The 16,214-nt window shown below is 44.4% G+C and overlaps 1 protein-coding gene across 2 annotated transcripts in view; it reads right to left on the bottom strand.

The window, feature by feature from the left end:
* The window catches only part of aldh1a3 (aldehyde dehydrogenase 1 family, member A3), a 97,431-nt gene that overhangs the window by 37,331 nt on the left and 43,886 nt on the right, over positions 1-16,214 (bottom strand). For both annotated transcript variants that reach the window (XM_052040410.1, XM_052040411.1), the window contains exons 3-4: positions 13,834-13,974; positions 3,782-3,911 (exon numbers count right to left, since the gene is read on the bottom strand). In XM_052040410.1, the coding sequence (XP_051896370.1) occupies positions 3,782-3,911; positions 13,834-13,974 (271 nt within the window). The remainder of the gene's footprint in view (positions 1-3,781; positions 3,912-13,833; positions 13,975-16,214) is intronic.

The raw sequence follows: 16,214 nt of genomic DNA, 5'->3' as shown, positions 1-16,214 counted from the left end.
CTTGCGCACACACACAGAGCTCTCTCTGAATGCACACACAGCTCACTCTGTGCGCACGCACACACGCACAGCTCACTCCGCATACACACACACACACACACACACACACACACACACACACACACACACACACACACAGAGCTCACTCCGCACACACACAGTTTATTCTGCACACTGCTCTCACTCAATGCTCTTGCTGCCCTGCATCTCCAAACACTTGGCCACGACCAAACTGTCTTCCACTGCCCACTGGTAAAGACCCAACACTTCTCTCCCTGGATAACACGGCCCTCCAACACACTCCACACAGGGGTCATGTGGCAGGAGGTGGGTGACAGCTCAACACCAGCATCTTATCCACCCCGGCTTCACCGGGAGCCAGACCGGTACCTCTCCCTCCCCGAGGAGAAGTGTCTCCACAGGCTGCCCCTCCACAGCCACACACGAGATGCTGGAGGAGCTCAGCAAGTCAGGCAGCATCTGTGAAGAGAAATGGACAGTCAACATCTTAAGTCGAGACCCCTTCAGCTACATCCAGCAGCAGATGAAACGTCAACTGTCCATTTCTCCCCACAGATACTGCTTGACCCACTGACTTCCTCCACTATCTTGTTCGTTACTCCAGGCTCCAGCATCTGCAGTCAGGACCTCACTCTTAGAACATAGAACACTACAGCGCAGAACAGGCCCTTTGGCCCACAATGTTGCGCCGACATAGCTAATCCCTCCTACCTACAGAATGCCCATATCCCTCCATTTTGCTCTCATTCATGTGCCCATCCAAGCCTGTCGAAAACCCCCAATGAATTTGCCTCCATCACCCTATCAGGCAACGCATTCCAGGCATCCACCACTCTCTGAGTAAAAAACTTACCCCTCACGTCTCTTCTGAACCTACCCCCTCTCACCTTAAATGCATGCTCTCTGGTATTGGATCGGTCAATAATGGGAAAAAGATATTGCTTGTCCACCCTGTCTATGTCCCTCATAATTTTATACACTTCCAACAGGTCACCCCTCAGCCTCCACCACTCCAGAGAAAAGAGCCCAAGTTTGTCCAGTCTTTCCTGATAGCACATGCCCTCTAATCCAGGCAGCATCCTAGCAAACCTCCTCTGCACCCTCTCTAAAGCCTCGACATCCTTTCTATAATGAGGTGACCAGGCGTGAGCTCAGGACCCCTCCCCTGTACGAGATCACCGTGGTGCCTGCACTGTTGTCCCAGTGGAAATCAGGGTCACCCTCACTCAGTGTCCCCACCGCAGGACCGTCCCAGCCGCTGCTGCCGGTACCCGTCACACCTCACGGTTTGCTGATCAGCACTGGGGGTGGGGGTCAGTGATGCCCTCCACTCCACAGGACGGACATCCCCCCGCCCAGAGCAGCCAGCAGACCAGCCGCTGGCACCTGCCACACTTCCACCGCAGGCTCCCTCGACGTGCAGCCGCTCAGTGACGGCGCTCATGTCCTAACAGAGACCTTACAGAACCTCCACCCAGGGGTGTCTGTTTGTGGCCCTCCTTGAACAGAGGACACCTCTCCCATGGGGGATCCGATCAACCAGTCTCTCGAGATCCTCGAGAACTGGGGTTGTTTTCTCTGGAGCGGCGAAGCCTGAGGGGAGACCTGATAGAAGTTTATAAAATTATGAGAGGCATAGATAGGGTAGTCAGCCGGTATCTATTTCCCAGGGTCAAAATGTCTAACACTAGAGGGCATGCATTTAAGATGAGAGGGGGGTAAGTTCAAAGGAGATGTGCGGGGCAAGTTTTTTACACAGTGGTGGGTGCCTGGAATGCTCTTCCAGGGGTGGTAATGGAGGCAGATATGATAGAGGCATTTAAGAGGCTCTTAGGTAGGCACATGAATGTTCACAGAATGGAGGGATATGGACTTGTGTAGGCAGAAGGGATTAGTTTAGTGAGGCATTTAATTACTAGCTTAATTATTCAGCATAACATCATGGGCCGAAGGGCCTATCCTGTGCTATACTGTTTTATGTTCTATGTTCTATCCATGATGGTGAATGTGGAGCACTCTCCCTGTCCTCATGGGGCAGCCATGAAAAAGGAAGCAGCACTCTCCAGGAGCTGCCAGAGTGCTGGTGGCCTTGTGCATTTGTCCTTTTAAAGGCCGTCTGAAGAACCCTCAGCTACATATCTAGGTGCCTGAAACTGTCAGGAAATCCGCTCAAGGTTTTCAGTAACACCTGCTGTTCATGAAACTGTGGTGTTCCACAAGGTAGCAAGACAATGCTGTTCTTTGAATCTTTCGTTAGGGATTTATGCAATGATGTCGTAACACTGAAAAATAGTACAGATAAAAATTTTTAGGTGATCATTTTTAAAATTAAAACATCCCAAATAAACCTGTCCAGATCTAAGAGAGACTTCATGGATGGGGTGTCCCCAGTGTGGAAGTGATGAGTGGACCATCTCCATCTCTCCGTGAGCTGGTTTTGTTGCAAACCATAGCCATGTGATCGCCCAGACCTGCCCAAGGGCTGCCTGCAGCTACCGCTGAAAGTGGATGGTCAGCAATTCACAGACTCGCACAACACTCCAGTCATCGAGGAACCCTCCCTCCCTCCCAAAGAGCTCTCCTGGCCAGAAGCTTCACCCAGCACTGCTACAGGAGTGGGAGGTCAGGCAGCATCAACAGGAGTCACTTCACCTGGGACACCTTGCTGGCCAACTGCCTTGTCACAGTATATGGGATCTGGCTGTGTGAAAGTTGGCTGGCATGGTTCATGCATTGTACTGGTGACTTCAAAAATACCTCCTGTAAAATGCAGTAAGTCCATTTACTTTGCACGTCTTGGTTTGTGAAACTGTGATCATGAAATGTGCTGTCATAAAATTATTTACATTCACAAAGACAAAATATTCACTTAAAAGTACCTTATACTTTAAGATAGGATGTCAGGTGTGGCAGAAATCCATACAGTGGAAAGGATATGTTAGATGGAGTTGTTGGTTACGATAAACAGAGGCAGGGCAGGGGGGTGGCAACCCTAGTCAGCAGGGCTGAGAGGAGCAGAGCCAGAGAGAAATGGCATGAGCCAGAGAGAGCATTATGAAGCCAAGATGAATGGGACAGAGCACAGTGGAGAATGGAGACTCTGGGTGGATTGGAGGTTATGTAAAGTGGACCCAACAGTGTTTAGATTGAGAGGTGACACAAGGCTGGAGGAGAAGGTTAACAGGGTGCTGAGGTCTGGATGATGAAGGGTTTGAGTTCCAGATCAGGGTTGAACAGGAATAATTTCAAATTATGATTTGCTGTCAGAGAGTTGGGAAGCATTGAAGTGGTTGTGGTGACCAATAAGGTGCAGCAGAGGTGAAGCTGGATATGGTTACCGTACAAAATCACTGAGTGCTGGCCGGACGCATGATGTGACGTTACCAACAAGAAGAAGGAACTGCATCTCCATCAGAGCAGCTCTTCCATCTGAAACTATGAAATTATAGAATTGAGCCAACTATCGCACACATCCAAAGAACAGATCTTATATGGAAATAGGAGGTGGAGAAGGGTTGGTGAGGCAGTCAGAATCATTGCTTTCCAAAGGACTTGGGGAAAGATAGAGCTGTTTAGTGCAAGCAGTTGGATATGGTTTGTGTGAAGATGAAGAAACCAGCAGAAAGGATCCCACTGGTGATCCAGGCAGTACAAGGACTCGCTGAAGACCATGTAGAGGGATGAGGGTCGGTTAGTACAGGCCTGTTACCAAATTTTACTTCTATAAATAGTAAAATTCCAAAATAACTGAGAGACTCACCCACTGGTATACTCTTTCCATGGATCTTATCTGCCCAGCCAGCATAGTAACGTAGTGTCCTTATACATCCCTCCAAGTCGATGGCAAATGATTGCAGAAAAGGTTTGCCTGTGTCCAAAGTTTCAAGTGTCTGACAAGTTTAAATAACAATGGATTTAGAATACATTGGACTATAAATCAGACAGCCCTGAAAACAGGCACAAATAACCTGCACTCAAGAGGGGTTAGACCTTCTCTTGTAGGAGATGGTCACCGTCTGCCAGTTTTACGATATAAATCCTACTTGCCAATTTTTAGCTCAAGCACAGATCTTGCTGTAAGTGGCCACATGGTGGTGCATTATTGGAAGGGAACAGAACACTGTGCAAACGCCAACCAATGTTCCCACTTCTGACCTCATAATGAAGAGGACACTATTGACACCATCTTCATGCTACTTGTGGAGATTTCTGCATAGAGCCAATACTTAATCGTTCACTGACTGCACACATCAGGTAGCAACATCATGAGTAACTTGCATTTCTAAAGCTAGCCAGAATCTCTTAAAGGGGCAATAATACACTGTGGTCGGAGCAGATACGGAGCCAAATCTGACTAGAGTGGCTGACCTTAGAAGAGCACGGGGACCCAGGTTTCCAGATGCTGCACTGGAAGCTAATGGAGGAGATGGAATGAAGGAGAGATGACTCTGTGGACAGGGTAGGCTGGGTGTCTTCCAGTCCTGTGATGAGAATGCTGGATGTGGAAGTTTACCCTGTCTTTATCATGGGATGTGGGCCTCAGTGATAAGGGTGGCATGTATTGCCCACTGTCCATCTCCCTTCAGAATGTGCTACTGTGTCATCCCTTTACTCAAGGCATTAGAAAGAAGATTCCTGGTATTCACTGAGAGATGATTGCGTTTATTATATTTCCTTATGACATGGAGGCCTTTTGGCCCATCAGGTTCATGCCAGCTCACAGAGCAATCCCACTATTTTTTCCCTGTAACCCATTTTCTCCACATACCCATCAACTCCTTCACACTCTACCACTCACCTCCACACTGGGGGTAATTTACAGCAGCCAACTAACCTACCAACCCCCGCGTCTGTGGGTTGTGGGAGGAGACTGGAGCACCCAGAGTAAACCCATGCTGTCTCAGGGAGAACGTGCAAGCTCTACACTGGCAGCGCCAGAGGTCAGAATTGAACCCGGGTCACCGGAACTGTGAGACAACAGCACTACCTGCTGCACCACTCTGTTGCTCATGGCTGGTGGGAGAATCAGCGGGTGTTAATAGGCATGTGTTAGAGAATAGGTTACAGGGAAATAAGTGCGGGGGGATGAGATTGCCCTGAGAGCTGGCATAGACTTAATGGGCTGAATAGCCTCCTTCTACGTCATCATTAAATATATAATATTATACCTGCTGGTGTGTGAACTTGCAGGCACTGGCCAGACTGATTATGAACCTGAATGTGTTGGTGAACAAGCCTAGGTAAGTTTCTGCAGCGCATTCAGTGGATAATGTGACAGTAGTGGAGGGAGGGTTGTAGGAGTTGTACTCAATCAGCCAAATGAAGATTATCCCGGCACAATCCTGACCAGGGTCTTGTAGATGATGGAATCGCTTTTACATGCACGGGGCTGTGTCACTTGTTGGAGATCACTTGGCCCCTGATGTGTTCTTGTAGCCAGAGTATTTATGCAGTTAGTCCAGCCACAGTACTTTCTGTTGTGAGACCAGTTATGTATCTCTTCTGTGATGACCCCCAAGATATTGATGTTACATGGTAACACTGTCAAACATCAGGAGGAGGTGGCTAGACCCTCTTTTGTTGGAGATCATCATTGTCTGGCAATTTTGTGATATAGACATTTGTTGCCAGTTTTTCATGTGAGCTTGAATGTTATTGGTGTCTTCCTGCAACCAGGTACAGAGTGCTTCATTATCCTAATGGAACTGAACGTTGTGCAAACATCAGCGAATGCCCCCACTTCAGACTTTATGAGGGAGAGAACTTTATTGATGAGGAAGCTGAAGATGTTCTGACCTGTAAAATGGCCGGGAGGAGATCCTGCAACCATGTCCTAGGGCTGACCTCCAACAGACACAGCTATTTGCCTGTGTGTGATGTAGGTCTGGCCATGGACAGTTTACCCTCTGAGTCCATTCAATTTTGCCAGAGCTCCTTGATGCCACAATTAATTAAAAGCTGCCTTGATGTCAAGGGCAGTCACTCTCAAGAATTCAGCTCTTTTATTTCCCATTTGAATTAAGGTTGTGATGAGCTCTGGAGCCCAGTGGTTCTGGTGAAACCAAAAATAACCATCAGTGGACCATTATTGATGAGAGACATTTGATTGGATTGTCACCATTGCTTTCCATCCCTCTGTTGATAAATGGAGTAGTCTGCTGAGATGAAAATTAGTTAGACTCAATTTGTTCTACTTTTTGTTCCCAAGACATATCTGGGGAATTTTCCAAAATAGCACATAATGCCAGTCTTGAAGCAATCCTGGAAGAACTTGGCTTGAGGTTCAACTAATTCTGGAGTGCAAGTCTTCAATATGACAGCCAGAGTGTGGTCAGGTCCCATTTCCCTCTCTGTGTTCTCAGCCATTCATTACTATCACCTGGGAATGTATTCTCTGGAAGCTGGCTTCTGTGGAGGTGGAGACCTCAGGAAGTGGCCAAGATATGGTACGGTAGTGTAGCGGTTACCGTGACGCTATTACAGTGGCAGCGACCTGGGTTCAATTACGGCCACTGTCTGTAAGGAGTCTGTACGTTCTCCCAGTGTCTGTGTGGGTTTCCTCTGGATGCTCCGGTTTTCTCCCACATTCCAAAGATGTACAGGTTAGGAAGTTGTGGGCACGCTATGTTGGTGCTGGAAGCATAGCGACACTTGCGGGCTGCCCCCAGAACACTCTACGCAAAAGATTCATTTCACTGTGTGTTTCAATGTACATGCGACTAATAAAGATCTTATAAGATACACTCTGCACTTCCCTTGACCACAGTTGTACACACTTCCACACTCACTTGAGGGGCTCTTTCATTGTTGAGGAGGGGGTATTTGTGGAATCCTCTCTTGCATTAGTTATTAATTTTGTTCAGCATTATCCTTGAATGGATGTGTGCAGAATTTCAAGCCAATTTATTGACTGTGGGAGTGGGAGTTTGGTCTTAGCATGCCACTTCTGATTTGTATCCGTACAGTCTTGTTTCTAGCTTCACCAGAGCAGTATCTTGTTTTAACCTCAGCCTGGTGCAGCTCCTTGGTGAACCAGGATTGGTACTTCAGCTTGATGGAATGGTAAAGAGAGGAGTATACTTAACTGTGAGTTTACATTTGCAGTAGAGTTCAATAATCTAGTGCTGATGTCTGGCAAAGAGCCACGATGGAAGGTGCCTTCAGGTTGTTCTCAGCCTCTTTATGACCACACGGACTGTGTGGCGGTTACTCCTACCAATGGTCATTGCAATTCTGGTTACCAGCATACAAAGAGGCTTCAGGGTGCTACAACAGACACCTCGGGTTACTGAGCCACCATCCCAGGAGATGGAAAAGGCTCCACGGAGCATAGGTCTGCTGCTCCAGATGACATTTTAATTGTTTGAGCCTCTGCCACTTGCTGTTTTCTCACCAACGACCCTTGGGCTGGTGAACATAAAAGTGGAATGTTGAAGCGAGGAATATTCTTCAGCAGGAACTCCAGTCCTTTGGCTAAGCATGGGATGGCCCTTTGTACTGAGAGCATTGTACCTGCAGCTTTGCTGGCCCCAGTAGCACAGACTGTAGCCCGAGTTTCTCTACGGCCCCATGTTATATGGTCATGATATTGTATGAAACAGTTTCAAGGAATGTCTTTGCTCATTCATACACCAGAGGCAATCAAGGCATGAGTAACATCCCAAAGTGAACCTTGGGAAAGATCAGCTGGCCATCAGCTTGAGTAAGGGACCAAATCTTATTGTCAGCTGTAGGGCAGTTTTGATGGACAGGCAGAAGCAACAGTGACTACTGGGCTGATACATGTCACAGTTCTGGAACATAGCTGAGGTGTGTGTTACTGGACAATTGCCACTAGTGGCCCAACAGCAGGCTTCGAACTGCAGTAGTAGTGCCGGGCACATCTCTGTGACCCTCCTCACTGTGTCAACAACTGGAGCACCCCAGCACACGCTCCCTGTCCTACACATGTAACTGGAGCTGAAATCCCCCAACACACCATCCCTGCCCACACTTCTAACTGAAGGCTAAAAGTCTCCAGCATATGAAACCTGCCCTATGTATCTTCTCTGGGCCATACTCTATTGTATCTCCTGAGTGATCCAGATAAAAGAATCATTACTTCAAGACTTCAAAACACTGCTCAATGGATGCTCTTGTGTTAATATGCTCCTCATTATAACACCTGTTGCTTATCATGTTTACTAGTTTCATCATCCAAGATCAAATAGGAGAGATGGGTTTCTTTATTAAGCATCCATAAATCTTTCATCTTTGTTGAACAGATTGAATTGTGATCCAGTTCCCAGTATCTCCTGCATTAGCAGTGAAGTTGTCCAGAATGACACCATCACTATCTGCACATCAACTATTATCCTTTCCTATTTCTCAGGCTTGCCCTGATTCAGACTGAAAGAGCCCATGTGCACAATTGATGATACCCTACACCCTTGGGAAACTGCAGTGTTAAAGAACCCCAGCTGCCGAGATATCTGTGACTGTGGCTCCATGCCAAGTTGCTCAGTGCAGGGTATGTGCCTCAGCAGCATTTCAGTGTGACTGTGGAGGCATCACTACATCAAAAAATACTCTTGTCAAGCCATCCATGACAGCTTGAAGCAACTCTGAAGCACAAACACTCTGAGAACCACAGGCTCTTAAAAATCCCAGTAAACACTCCTGCTTCTTCCATGCTGATGTCACTGAAAGAGGCGGGATGGCTGAGTTTCCATTATCCACCAAACTTCCTACCAGTTGCCAGGGATAGACGAATGTGCGTGAAGTGGGACACCTAACGTGGCAGGATTCTGTATCTGCAAAAGCGGAATTAAGAAGGTTTTGTGATGCTGAGATCCAAATGTTCCCTGGTGATTCAGAAACATCTAAATAAAGGATAAACTGCACTTCTACTGTGCCCGTAATAATCTCACAGTGACCATAAGAACTTTATAACCAATGAAGTAATTTTGAAGTACAGTCAATTCCAGCAAAGTGGGGTATAATAAGTGCTGAGAGAGAAAAAGACTTGCACCTGTGTATTGCCCTCCAGAACGTGCAGAAGTGCTTTTTAGTCAATAAAGTGTTTTTGAGATGCCATCGCTGATTCGATGTCTTGCAGCAGCCAACTTCCACACACCAAAATGGAACAAATAATCTCTGAAGAACGTTTACAGCCAGGGGGTGGTTGGAATCTGGAACGCACTGCCTGAGGAGGTGGCGGAGGCAGGTACTGTCATAACAGTTAATGAGTATCTAGATGAGTATCTAGATGAGCATCTAAATTGACAAAGTGCACAGACCAAGTGCTGCTAAATAGGGTTGGTATAGATGGGTACTTGATGGTTAGTATAGAAGTGGTGGGCCAAAGGGCCTGCTCCTGCATTGTCTGACTCTAATGTTATAACAACTAATTTGTTTTGGTCATGTTAGTTGTGAAATAAGCAATACCCAGGTCACCTGGGATGACACTGTTACTAACTGAGCCACATAGTGTGATAAGGATCAGATTTTTAGTTATGTTGATTGAGGGCTGAATATTCTCCAAGCCAGTGTGAAGAAAGCACATGCTGTTTGAAATAATGCCGTTATATTGACCTGAGAATTCAGGAGTGTTCAGGTTAATAATCTACAACAGACCCCTTCTGTTCACAAGATGTCCTCCTGTAGTTTGCATTCTAATCCTGACAATGGGACATGAACCTACACTATTGCCCCAAATGAAGGAACTGTCGGTGCCATCTTTTGTATTGCACAGTAACAACCCCTTGACCCCCTTGTTACAGACAGCCTTTCTAAAGGGTAGCAAGTTCCACTCACGTAGCAGTCCTTGACTGAATAATCTCAACATGAGCAGGCTGACTTGATTGCTGTGTTTAATGACGATGGAGAAAGCTGCTGACAAACTAAATATTTGTAATCATCAAAGTTGGGTTTGTGCTTTATTCATGTTGACATGAAAAGAACTTGAAGTTTTCAGACTATGTGCTCCTGGCCAGGTGCATTTGAACTTGACTCAAAGCTATTTATTTGCTATTGAATTACTCTCTGCTATTTTTCTATTGTAGGAAGTATTTGTAATGTGGTTGTATCATTTTTCTCTTTTTGAGTAATAGAATCATCACCAACACAAAAGGGTTTATCCAATCCTCAGATACTTCATTGTCTATCATTCCTTTAATTTATAAAGGTCTTTGTTTCATGGAAACATATCTCAGCAACAATCTGCCTTCATTTAGTGAAAATTAATTTAACTTGTCATCTTGTGCTGCGATGTGGGATAATTGTATTATTCTATTAACCCTAATAGTTTATTCCGTGCTTGCTGCTGTCTGATTGCAGCTCTCAGAAAAAAATGTGAGGTCCCTAACTTTTCAAATAAATCACCAGATGGCTTCTCATTAAAAGCTGGGTAGGGCAGCCACACAGTGATGGGCTGTATCAGCAACAGTAAAATTGCAGGTTGGAATTCAACCCTGCCAGATATGAAATTCAGTTACATACAGCTGCTAATACTTGAGAGGATACCGGAAAGTGAAGATAATTGTTGTAAAATCTGACTTACTCGCAAATATTTATTAGGGAGGAGAACCCAGAGTCCTTGCTTGGTCTGTATCTGGTCTGGGTTGTGTTGTCAACTTTTAATACCCTCTGAAGTGATGTGGAAATAGTATCCATCATGTTTGGATGACTGGACAAATCTATCAGCAATGATTCAGTCATCTTATTAATTTAAGATTGTTGCTAAGCCTCAGCAAAGTCTTTTACACTAATATTTTATCTGCAGGTTGAGAGTGGCCTCACAGATAAGTCAGGTATCAGCCTTAGTGTCAGGATCAGATTTATGAACCGACATTCCCGATTTCTCCAGCACAATCTCTGCTTTTATCCGGAGATGTCCAGTCATACACCTGAAGTGCTAACTCTGTTTCTCTCCCCACAGTTACCATCCGACCTACTGACAAAACCCAACATTTTCACCCACATTGATACCCGGTTAAATATGCTAAAGATTGATTCGGGTTCATGGGTTCAGGTCAAAGAATGTCATGGTCCTGCTGATAATAACCTGTTGCTACCTCCCCCCTCCCTCCGACCACCATCCCCGAACTGAGAGCTTTGTACTCCTCTATGTTGGTTACCACATAGAGAAAGATCTGAAGGAAGCTAAGATTCAGTGGCACTCACATCCACAACCAATAATCGTTCAGTAGTACTATCGCTGACTGAGACACACTGGACACGGTGGCCAGACTGGGTGCATTACCAGGTGGAGGAGTCAACACTTACCCGACTTTCCTTCAACAACTAGTAATGGTCGATCCACATTCCTTGAGAACCCAAAGTCTTGTCTCTACTTCTCAGGAAACTCTTCACCATGTGGTTTAGAACTATCACCATGGTAAGTGGATCAGACTGACAACACATCACAAACCCAGACCTCACTATAGAGAACCATAAATAGCAAAAGAATTGTATACTACAAAAACCTATCCTCTCCTGCTCTGGTAAATCCCTCATTCTTTGGTCACTATGAGGTAAAGATGATTCACTGTGAAACACACTGAAGACATGTCCAATATTAGAACCAGGCTTAGAATATGGGTCAGTATCTTCAAAATCCACAAAACCTGGTGAAGCTACTCATCTGAGCTACTTGTATACAGAATAACAAAAGTACAGGGAAAGACAAGGTTAAGCTATCCTTCCATTGACAAATCAGAGAAAAACTCTAGTTCTATCACATCTGGTTAGGATGGTTATGAACAATGAGCATCTAACAGGAGGAAACTTAGTGGGAAAGACCCAGCTAAGGGGACTGCAATATCAATCAAAATTGCCAAGTTGATGGTCCAGGTCAGTCTCCACCACCATAAATATCACTGGCTAGCCACTTTGATGCATTCCACATGGAGTGGGGAACCAGCACGTGCAAAGACTGTTGAGGTGGCGGTGCTGAAGACCCATGGCTCCTGAGCTGCTTCTTAGCTAAGACTACAGAATAACACCTGGATATTTTTTCATCCAAAAAAGAACAAAATAAATATAACCTGGGAAGCAGCACCCCATTCACCAGGAAAGTGATGGGAAGTTTCATGAATGTTTCCACCAAACAATACCTGGGACAATTAGGGAGGGTTGTGGTACCTATTGAGAGAGAGATGTTGCCTGGAATGGAGGGCTGTAGTTATAAGGAGAGATTGGATAGGCTGGATTTATTTTCACCGGAACACAGGAGGCTGAGGAGTGAACTTATAGAGGTTTATAAAGCTATGAATGGCATAGATAGGATAGACATACAGAATCTTTTTCCCAGGGCAGGGGAGTCTAGAACTAGAGGGCATGGTTTAAGGTGAGAGGGGAGAATTTTAAGGAGAACTGAGGGGTAAGTTTTTCACTTAGAGAATGATGAATATCTGGAATGAGCTGCCAGGGAAGGTGCTGGATGCAGATACAATTACAGTGTTTAAAAGGCATTTGGACAAGCGCTTGGTTAGGAAAGGGGTAGAGGGATACGGGTCTAATGTGGGAAAATGGGATTAGCGTAGATAGGCATCAGGGTCGCACGGACGAGGTGAGCAGAAAGGGCCCATTTCTGTGCTGTGATTTTCTATGATTCCATGATTCTGTGATATAGATGCACACAAACAAATTCACATTACCAAATACACATCATAAACATAAACACACACACACTCACACACAAATGCAGTATGATTATCACAAAATTGTTAATTCTTTCCCAAGATTATGGCCTCAATATTGTCCTTTCTTGACAGGTGGAGAATTTTTGGCATTTATTCTGATCAAACAATCACAATTTAGACCCAATGTTACAGGTAGAGCATAGCTCAAAACTACATGATATTACAAACTGAAAACAATATTATTAGGAGAGTTTTCTTACTATAATTAAAGAAAGTTCTGGCTCTCAGTGCATCCATACTGGACCTAGAGGCAGGACAGGCTTTGCCACTGGTCATCCCTGTTCTGCACTACGACAGAAGAGGAAGAGCGGCAGCACAGGGATTATGTGCTGAGAACGGTCGCCAGGGTGGGAGAGAGCAGCACACCTGCTACCCACTATCGGTGGCTCCGCTTGCACTTGTTTGACTCTTGCTTGACATTTCAATGTGAGCAAATTAACCCCACAGGGAATTAATGTAGGTTTTGGTCAACAATGATAACACAGGTTAAAAAGGGATTAACATAGGATTCATGTAGATGGGTGATTGATGGTCAGCATGGACTCAATGGGCAGAAGGACCTGTATCTCTCTACGACTCCATATAACTCTATGAGAAACCAGCACCAACTTCTCATCTGTCAAATGAAGGGTACTCTGTAGGTTAACCAATAGTCACTCTTACAGCGTATTCTTCATTTGAAGATGAGGTATTTTATTCGACTACATCTTATGGATCTTTAATAAGGTTCTCTGTTATTTATTTACAAATTCTTTATACAGTCCAAAAATCAGCAATTGAATTTTTTAAGATAGCAGAGTATCACTAAAATATAAAATTACTTTTTTAATAATTTCTGGTTGCTACTAACAGTATACCATATTTTCTTTATGGTGTGTATGATGCATTGATATAACCACTGAACATTCCATAATTACAATTTTTCTGTAATATCTAATAATTTATTTAAATTTACTTAAAACTGTATGTTTTGAGAAGAGAAATAAGATTTATAAATGTAGCATTTAATCAGACTTTTCAAGTGACTAAGTACAAGAGCTGAGGCTAAGACCAGGACCTGAAGGTAGAGTCTGGTATTCTCAATCACAGATTAGACGGGTATATAGAACTTTACGTTATCGTGTCTTACAGCTAAGATGTGTCGGTCTCGCTCAATGAGGTCAGCCCATTTGCATAAGAGTCTTCCCCTGGCTGATGTGTCCAGATTTCTCCACGGGGATCCTTGCTGGAATGCTGCTCGTGCTGCATCCACTGCTTTATCCACATCAGGCTGTGAACAAAGGGCAGAAACACAGGGTAAAAGATAAAGTTACCTTGAAGGCACTAATTCTGTTAGGGCATGTAGTGGTAGAAGTTCACCTTGGTCAGCAATGTATCACTCTGCCTTAAATTTGAAGAATAATGTCATGCCTGAGATGAGCCCTTTCCCAATGAGGCAATGCCAATAGACTATAGATAGACAATGTCCACCTATCACTGTTCTGCTTTTCCCTCCCATATATTGGGCTTCCCCTTTTCGTATTTTCTGTCCTGAAGAAGGGTCCTGAACCAAAACGTTGACTACCTGCTTTTCTCCACGGATGCTGCCTGGCCTGCTGAGTTCCTCTAGCATCACAGTATTTTTCATTCCAATAGACAGAGTCTGGCCAACCCATTATGCCATTGACTCCTAATGTAACCCTATGCAAATATATCTGTATCGAGGCAGAAAGTAATTAAAAACAGAAAATGCTGAAACACCCGGCAAGTCAACCGGCATCAGTGGTGAGAGAAACAGAGTTTATGTTTCAGATCAATGACATTTCACCTCCCTGTTTGGCTGGGGACTGCTCTCCTGATGATGGTTAAGGCAGGGGCTTCATTCGGTCATATTTATTCCATGAAGCAGCACCCAAACGTTGAGCTAATTAGTCCAGTGTATGTCTACAGTAATGAAACAATTACTATTTAACAAGTCTGAGATCAGTGTGAAATGTTAACTTGTTCCAAACCATCCTCACCCACAGATACTTCTTCATTTTTAAATGTTCCCATCAACTTGTTCTCATGGCTACTCCTCTTCAGTTGGCACAGATCCCAGCTCCCCACTCGCTTTACTGTAAAGAGCTGCCTTTGCTCCCTCCCCTCTTTCTCTGGTCAGGATCAATAAGCACAGCAGATCTCCTAAATTAATCTTATCAAAGTTCTTCATGCGTGACTACAAACTTAACATTAATTCCTTCACACCAGTTATGCATATTACTAGTCCTATTGAATATGCCAACACAAGAGAGACTGCAGATGCTGGAAATCTGGAGCAACGCACACACAAAATGCTGGCGGGACTCAGCAGGTCAGGCAGCATCTATGGAGGGAAACAAACAGACGACGTTTCGGACCAAGACCCTTCATCAGGGCTTATCATCATCAGGATCATCATCATGAATCCTGATGAAGGGTCTCAGCCTGAAGCGTTATCTGTTCATTTCCCTCTATAGATGCTGCCTGACTTGCTGAGTCCCTCCAGCATTTTGTGTTCGTTGCTCCTGTCGAATATGCCCATTGGCTACGGATGAATTCAGGACCTACACTAAAACATGTTGAGAATTCAAGCTCATTGTTGGTGCCTTGCCATTGTCTGCTTCAAGTCTGAAAAAAAGAATTAGATTTAAGTCAATGCACTTGTTGAAATTACATTCAGAGAACTCTGACAATATTCCTGTTCAGTACAGAATGTCCCATAAATACAGCATGTGATTCCTTTGACGTTTTATCTTTTATGTAATAATTAATTGCCTGCACTGACATACCAGCAAATCTCATCAGTGGTCTTGGAAAAAGACTTTTATCAAGTTAATATTCTGCCCAAACCTCGTGTATCTTGTACAGGCAGTACCTCGATTTGTGTGAGGGTTCCATTCCCGAGGACTCCTTGTAAACCGATTTTTCTGTTAGTCATTGAAGGTCAGTGAGTTCAGAAATGATTGGCAAGAAGGACTTAGGTGTGAGTTGGGATATGGACAGCAGGTTTTAGTTTATCTCACACTTAGAGGAATGCTGTATTTTATACCATATTTAGTGATGTAAAATGACCCTGGGTGTATATAGCTACTGTCAATCTGTTCTATAAAGCATTAAAAAAGAACGTTATTGATATTAATGCAGTAGATTTCTACAAGCCCACCCAATGATTCAACCAGAAAACCAGGCCTCAAGAGAATCAAGTTAAATAGTTTTGGGAACTGGAAATTATCATCAGAATTAAATTGCCCCATATTGTTGAATAGCCTCCATTCGTTAGACTATATAGCCACCCATATCGTATTGTTTGCACACACGTCCCATAATTCTTTCACTTCATCAAATATCTTCCATTTTCACCCTAACACTACCCATAATTAAACTACTGGAACATATCCAGTTGTTAATGAATACTAGTCTGCATTTCTGTAACTAATTTTCCTATCTTGAAAAATTCTTTAAATTTTTATGGGAGCATTTGAGTGAGGTTGGATTTCCGTAAATCACATC

This window comes from Pristis pectinata, chromosome 28 (assembly GCF_009764475.1).
Source record: "Pristis pectinata isolate sPriPec2 chromosome 28, sPriPec2.1.pri, whole genome shotgun sequence".
Taxonomy (NCBI): domain Eukaryota; kingdom Metazoa; phylum Chordata; class Chondrichthyes; order Rhinopristiformes; family Pristidae; genus Pristis; species Pristis pectinata.
The sequence above is the reverse complement of the archived record's forward strand: the minus strand, read 5'-3'. Positions and strand labels throughout refer to the sequence as shown.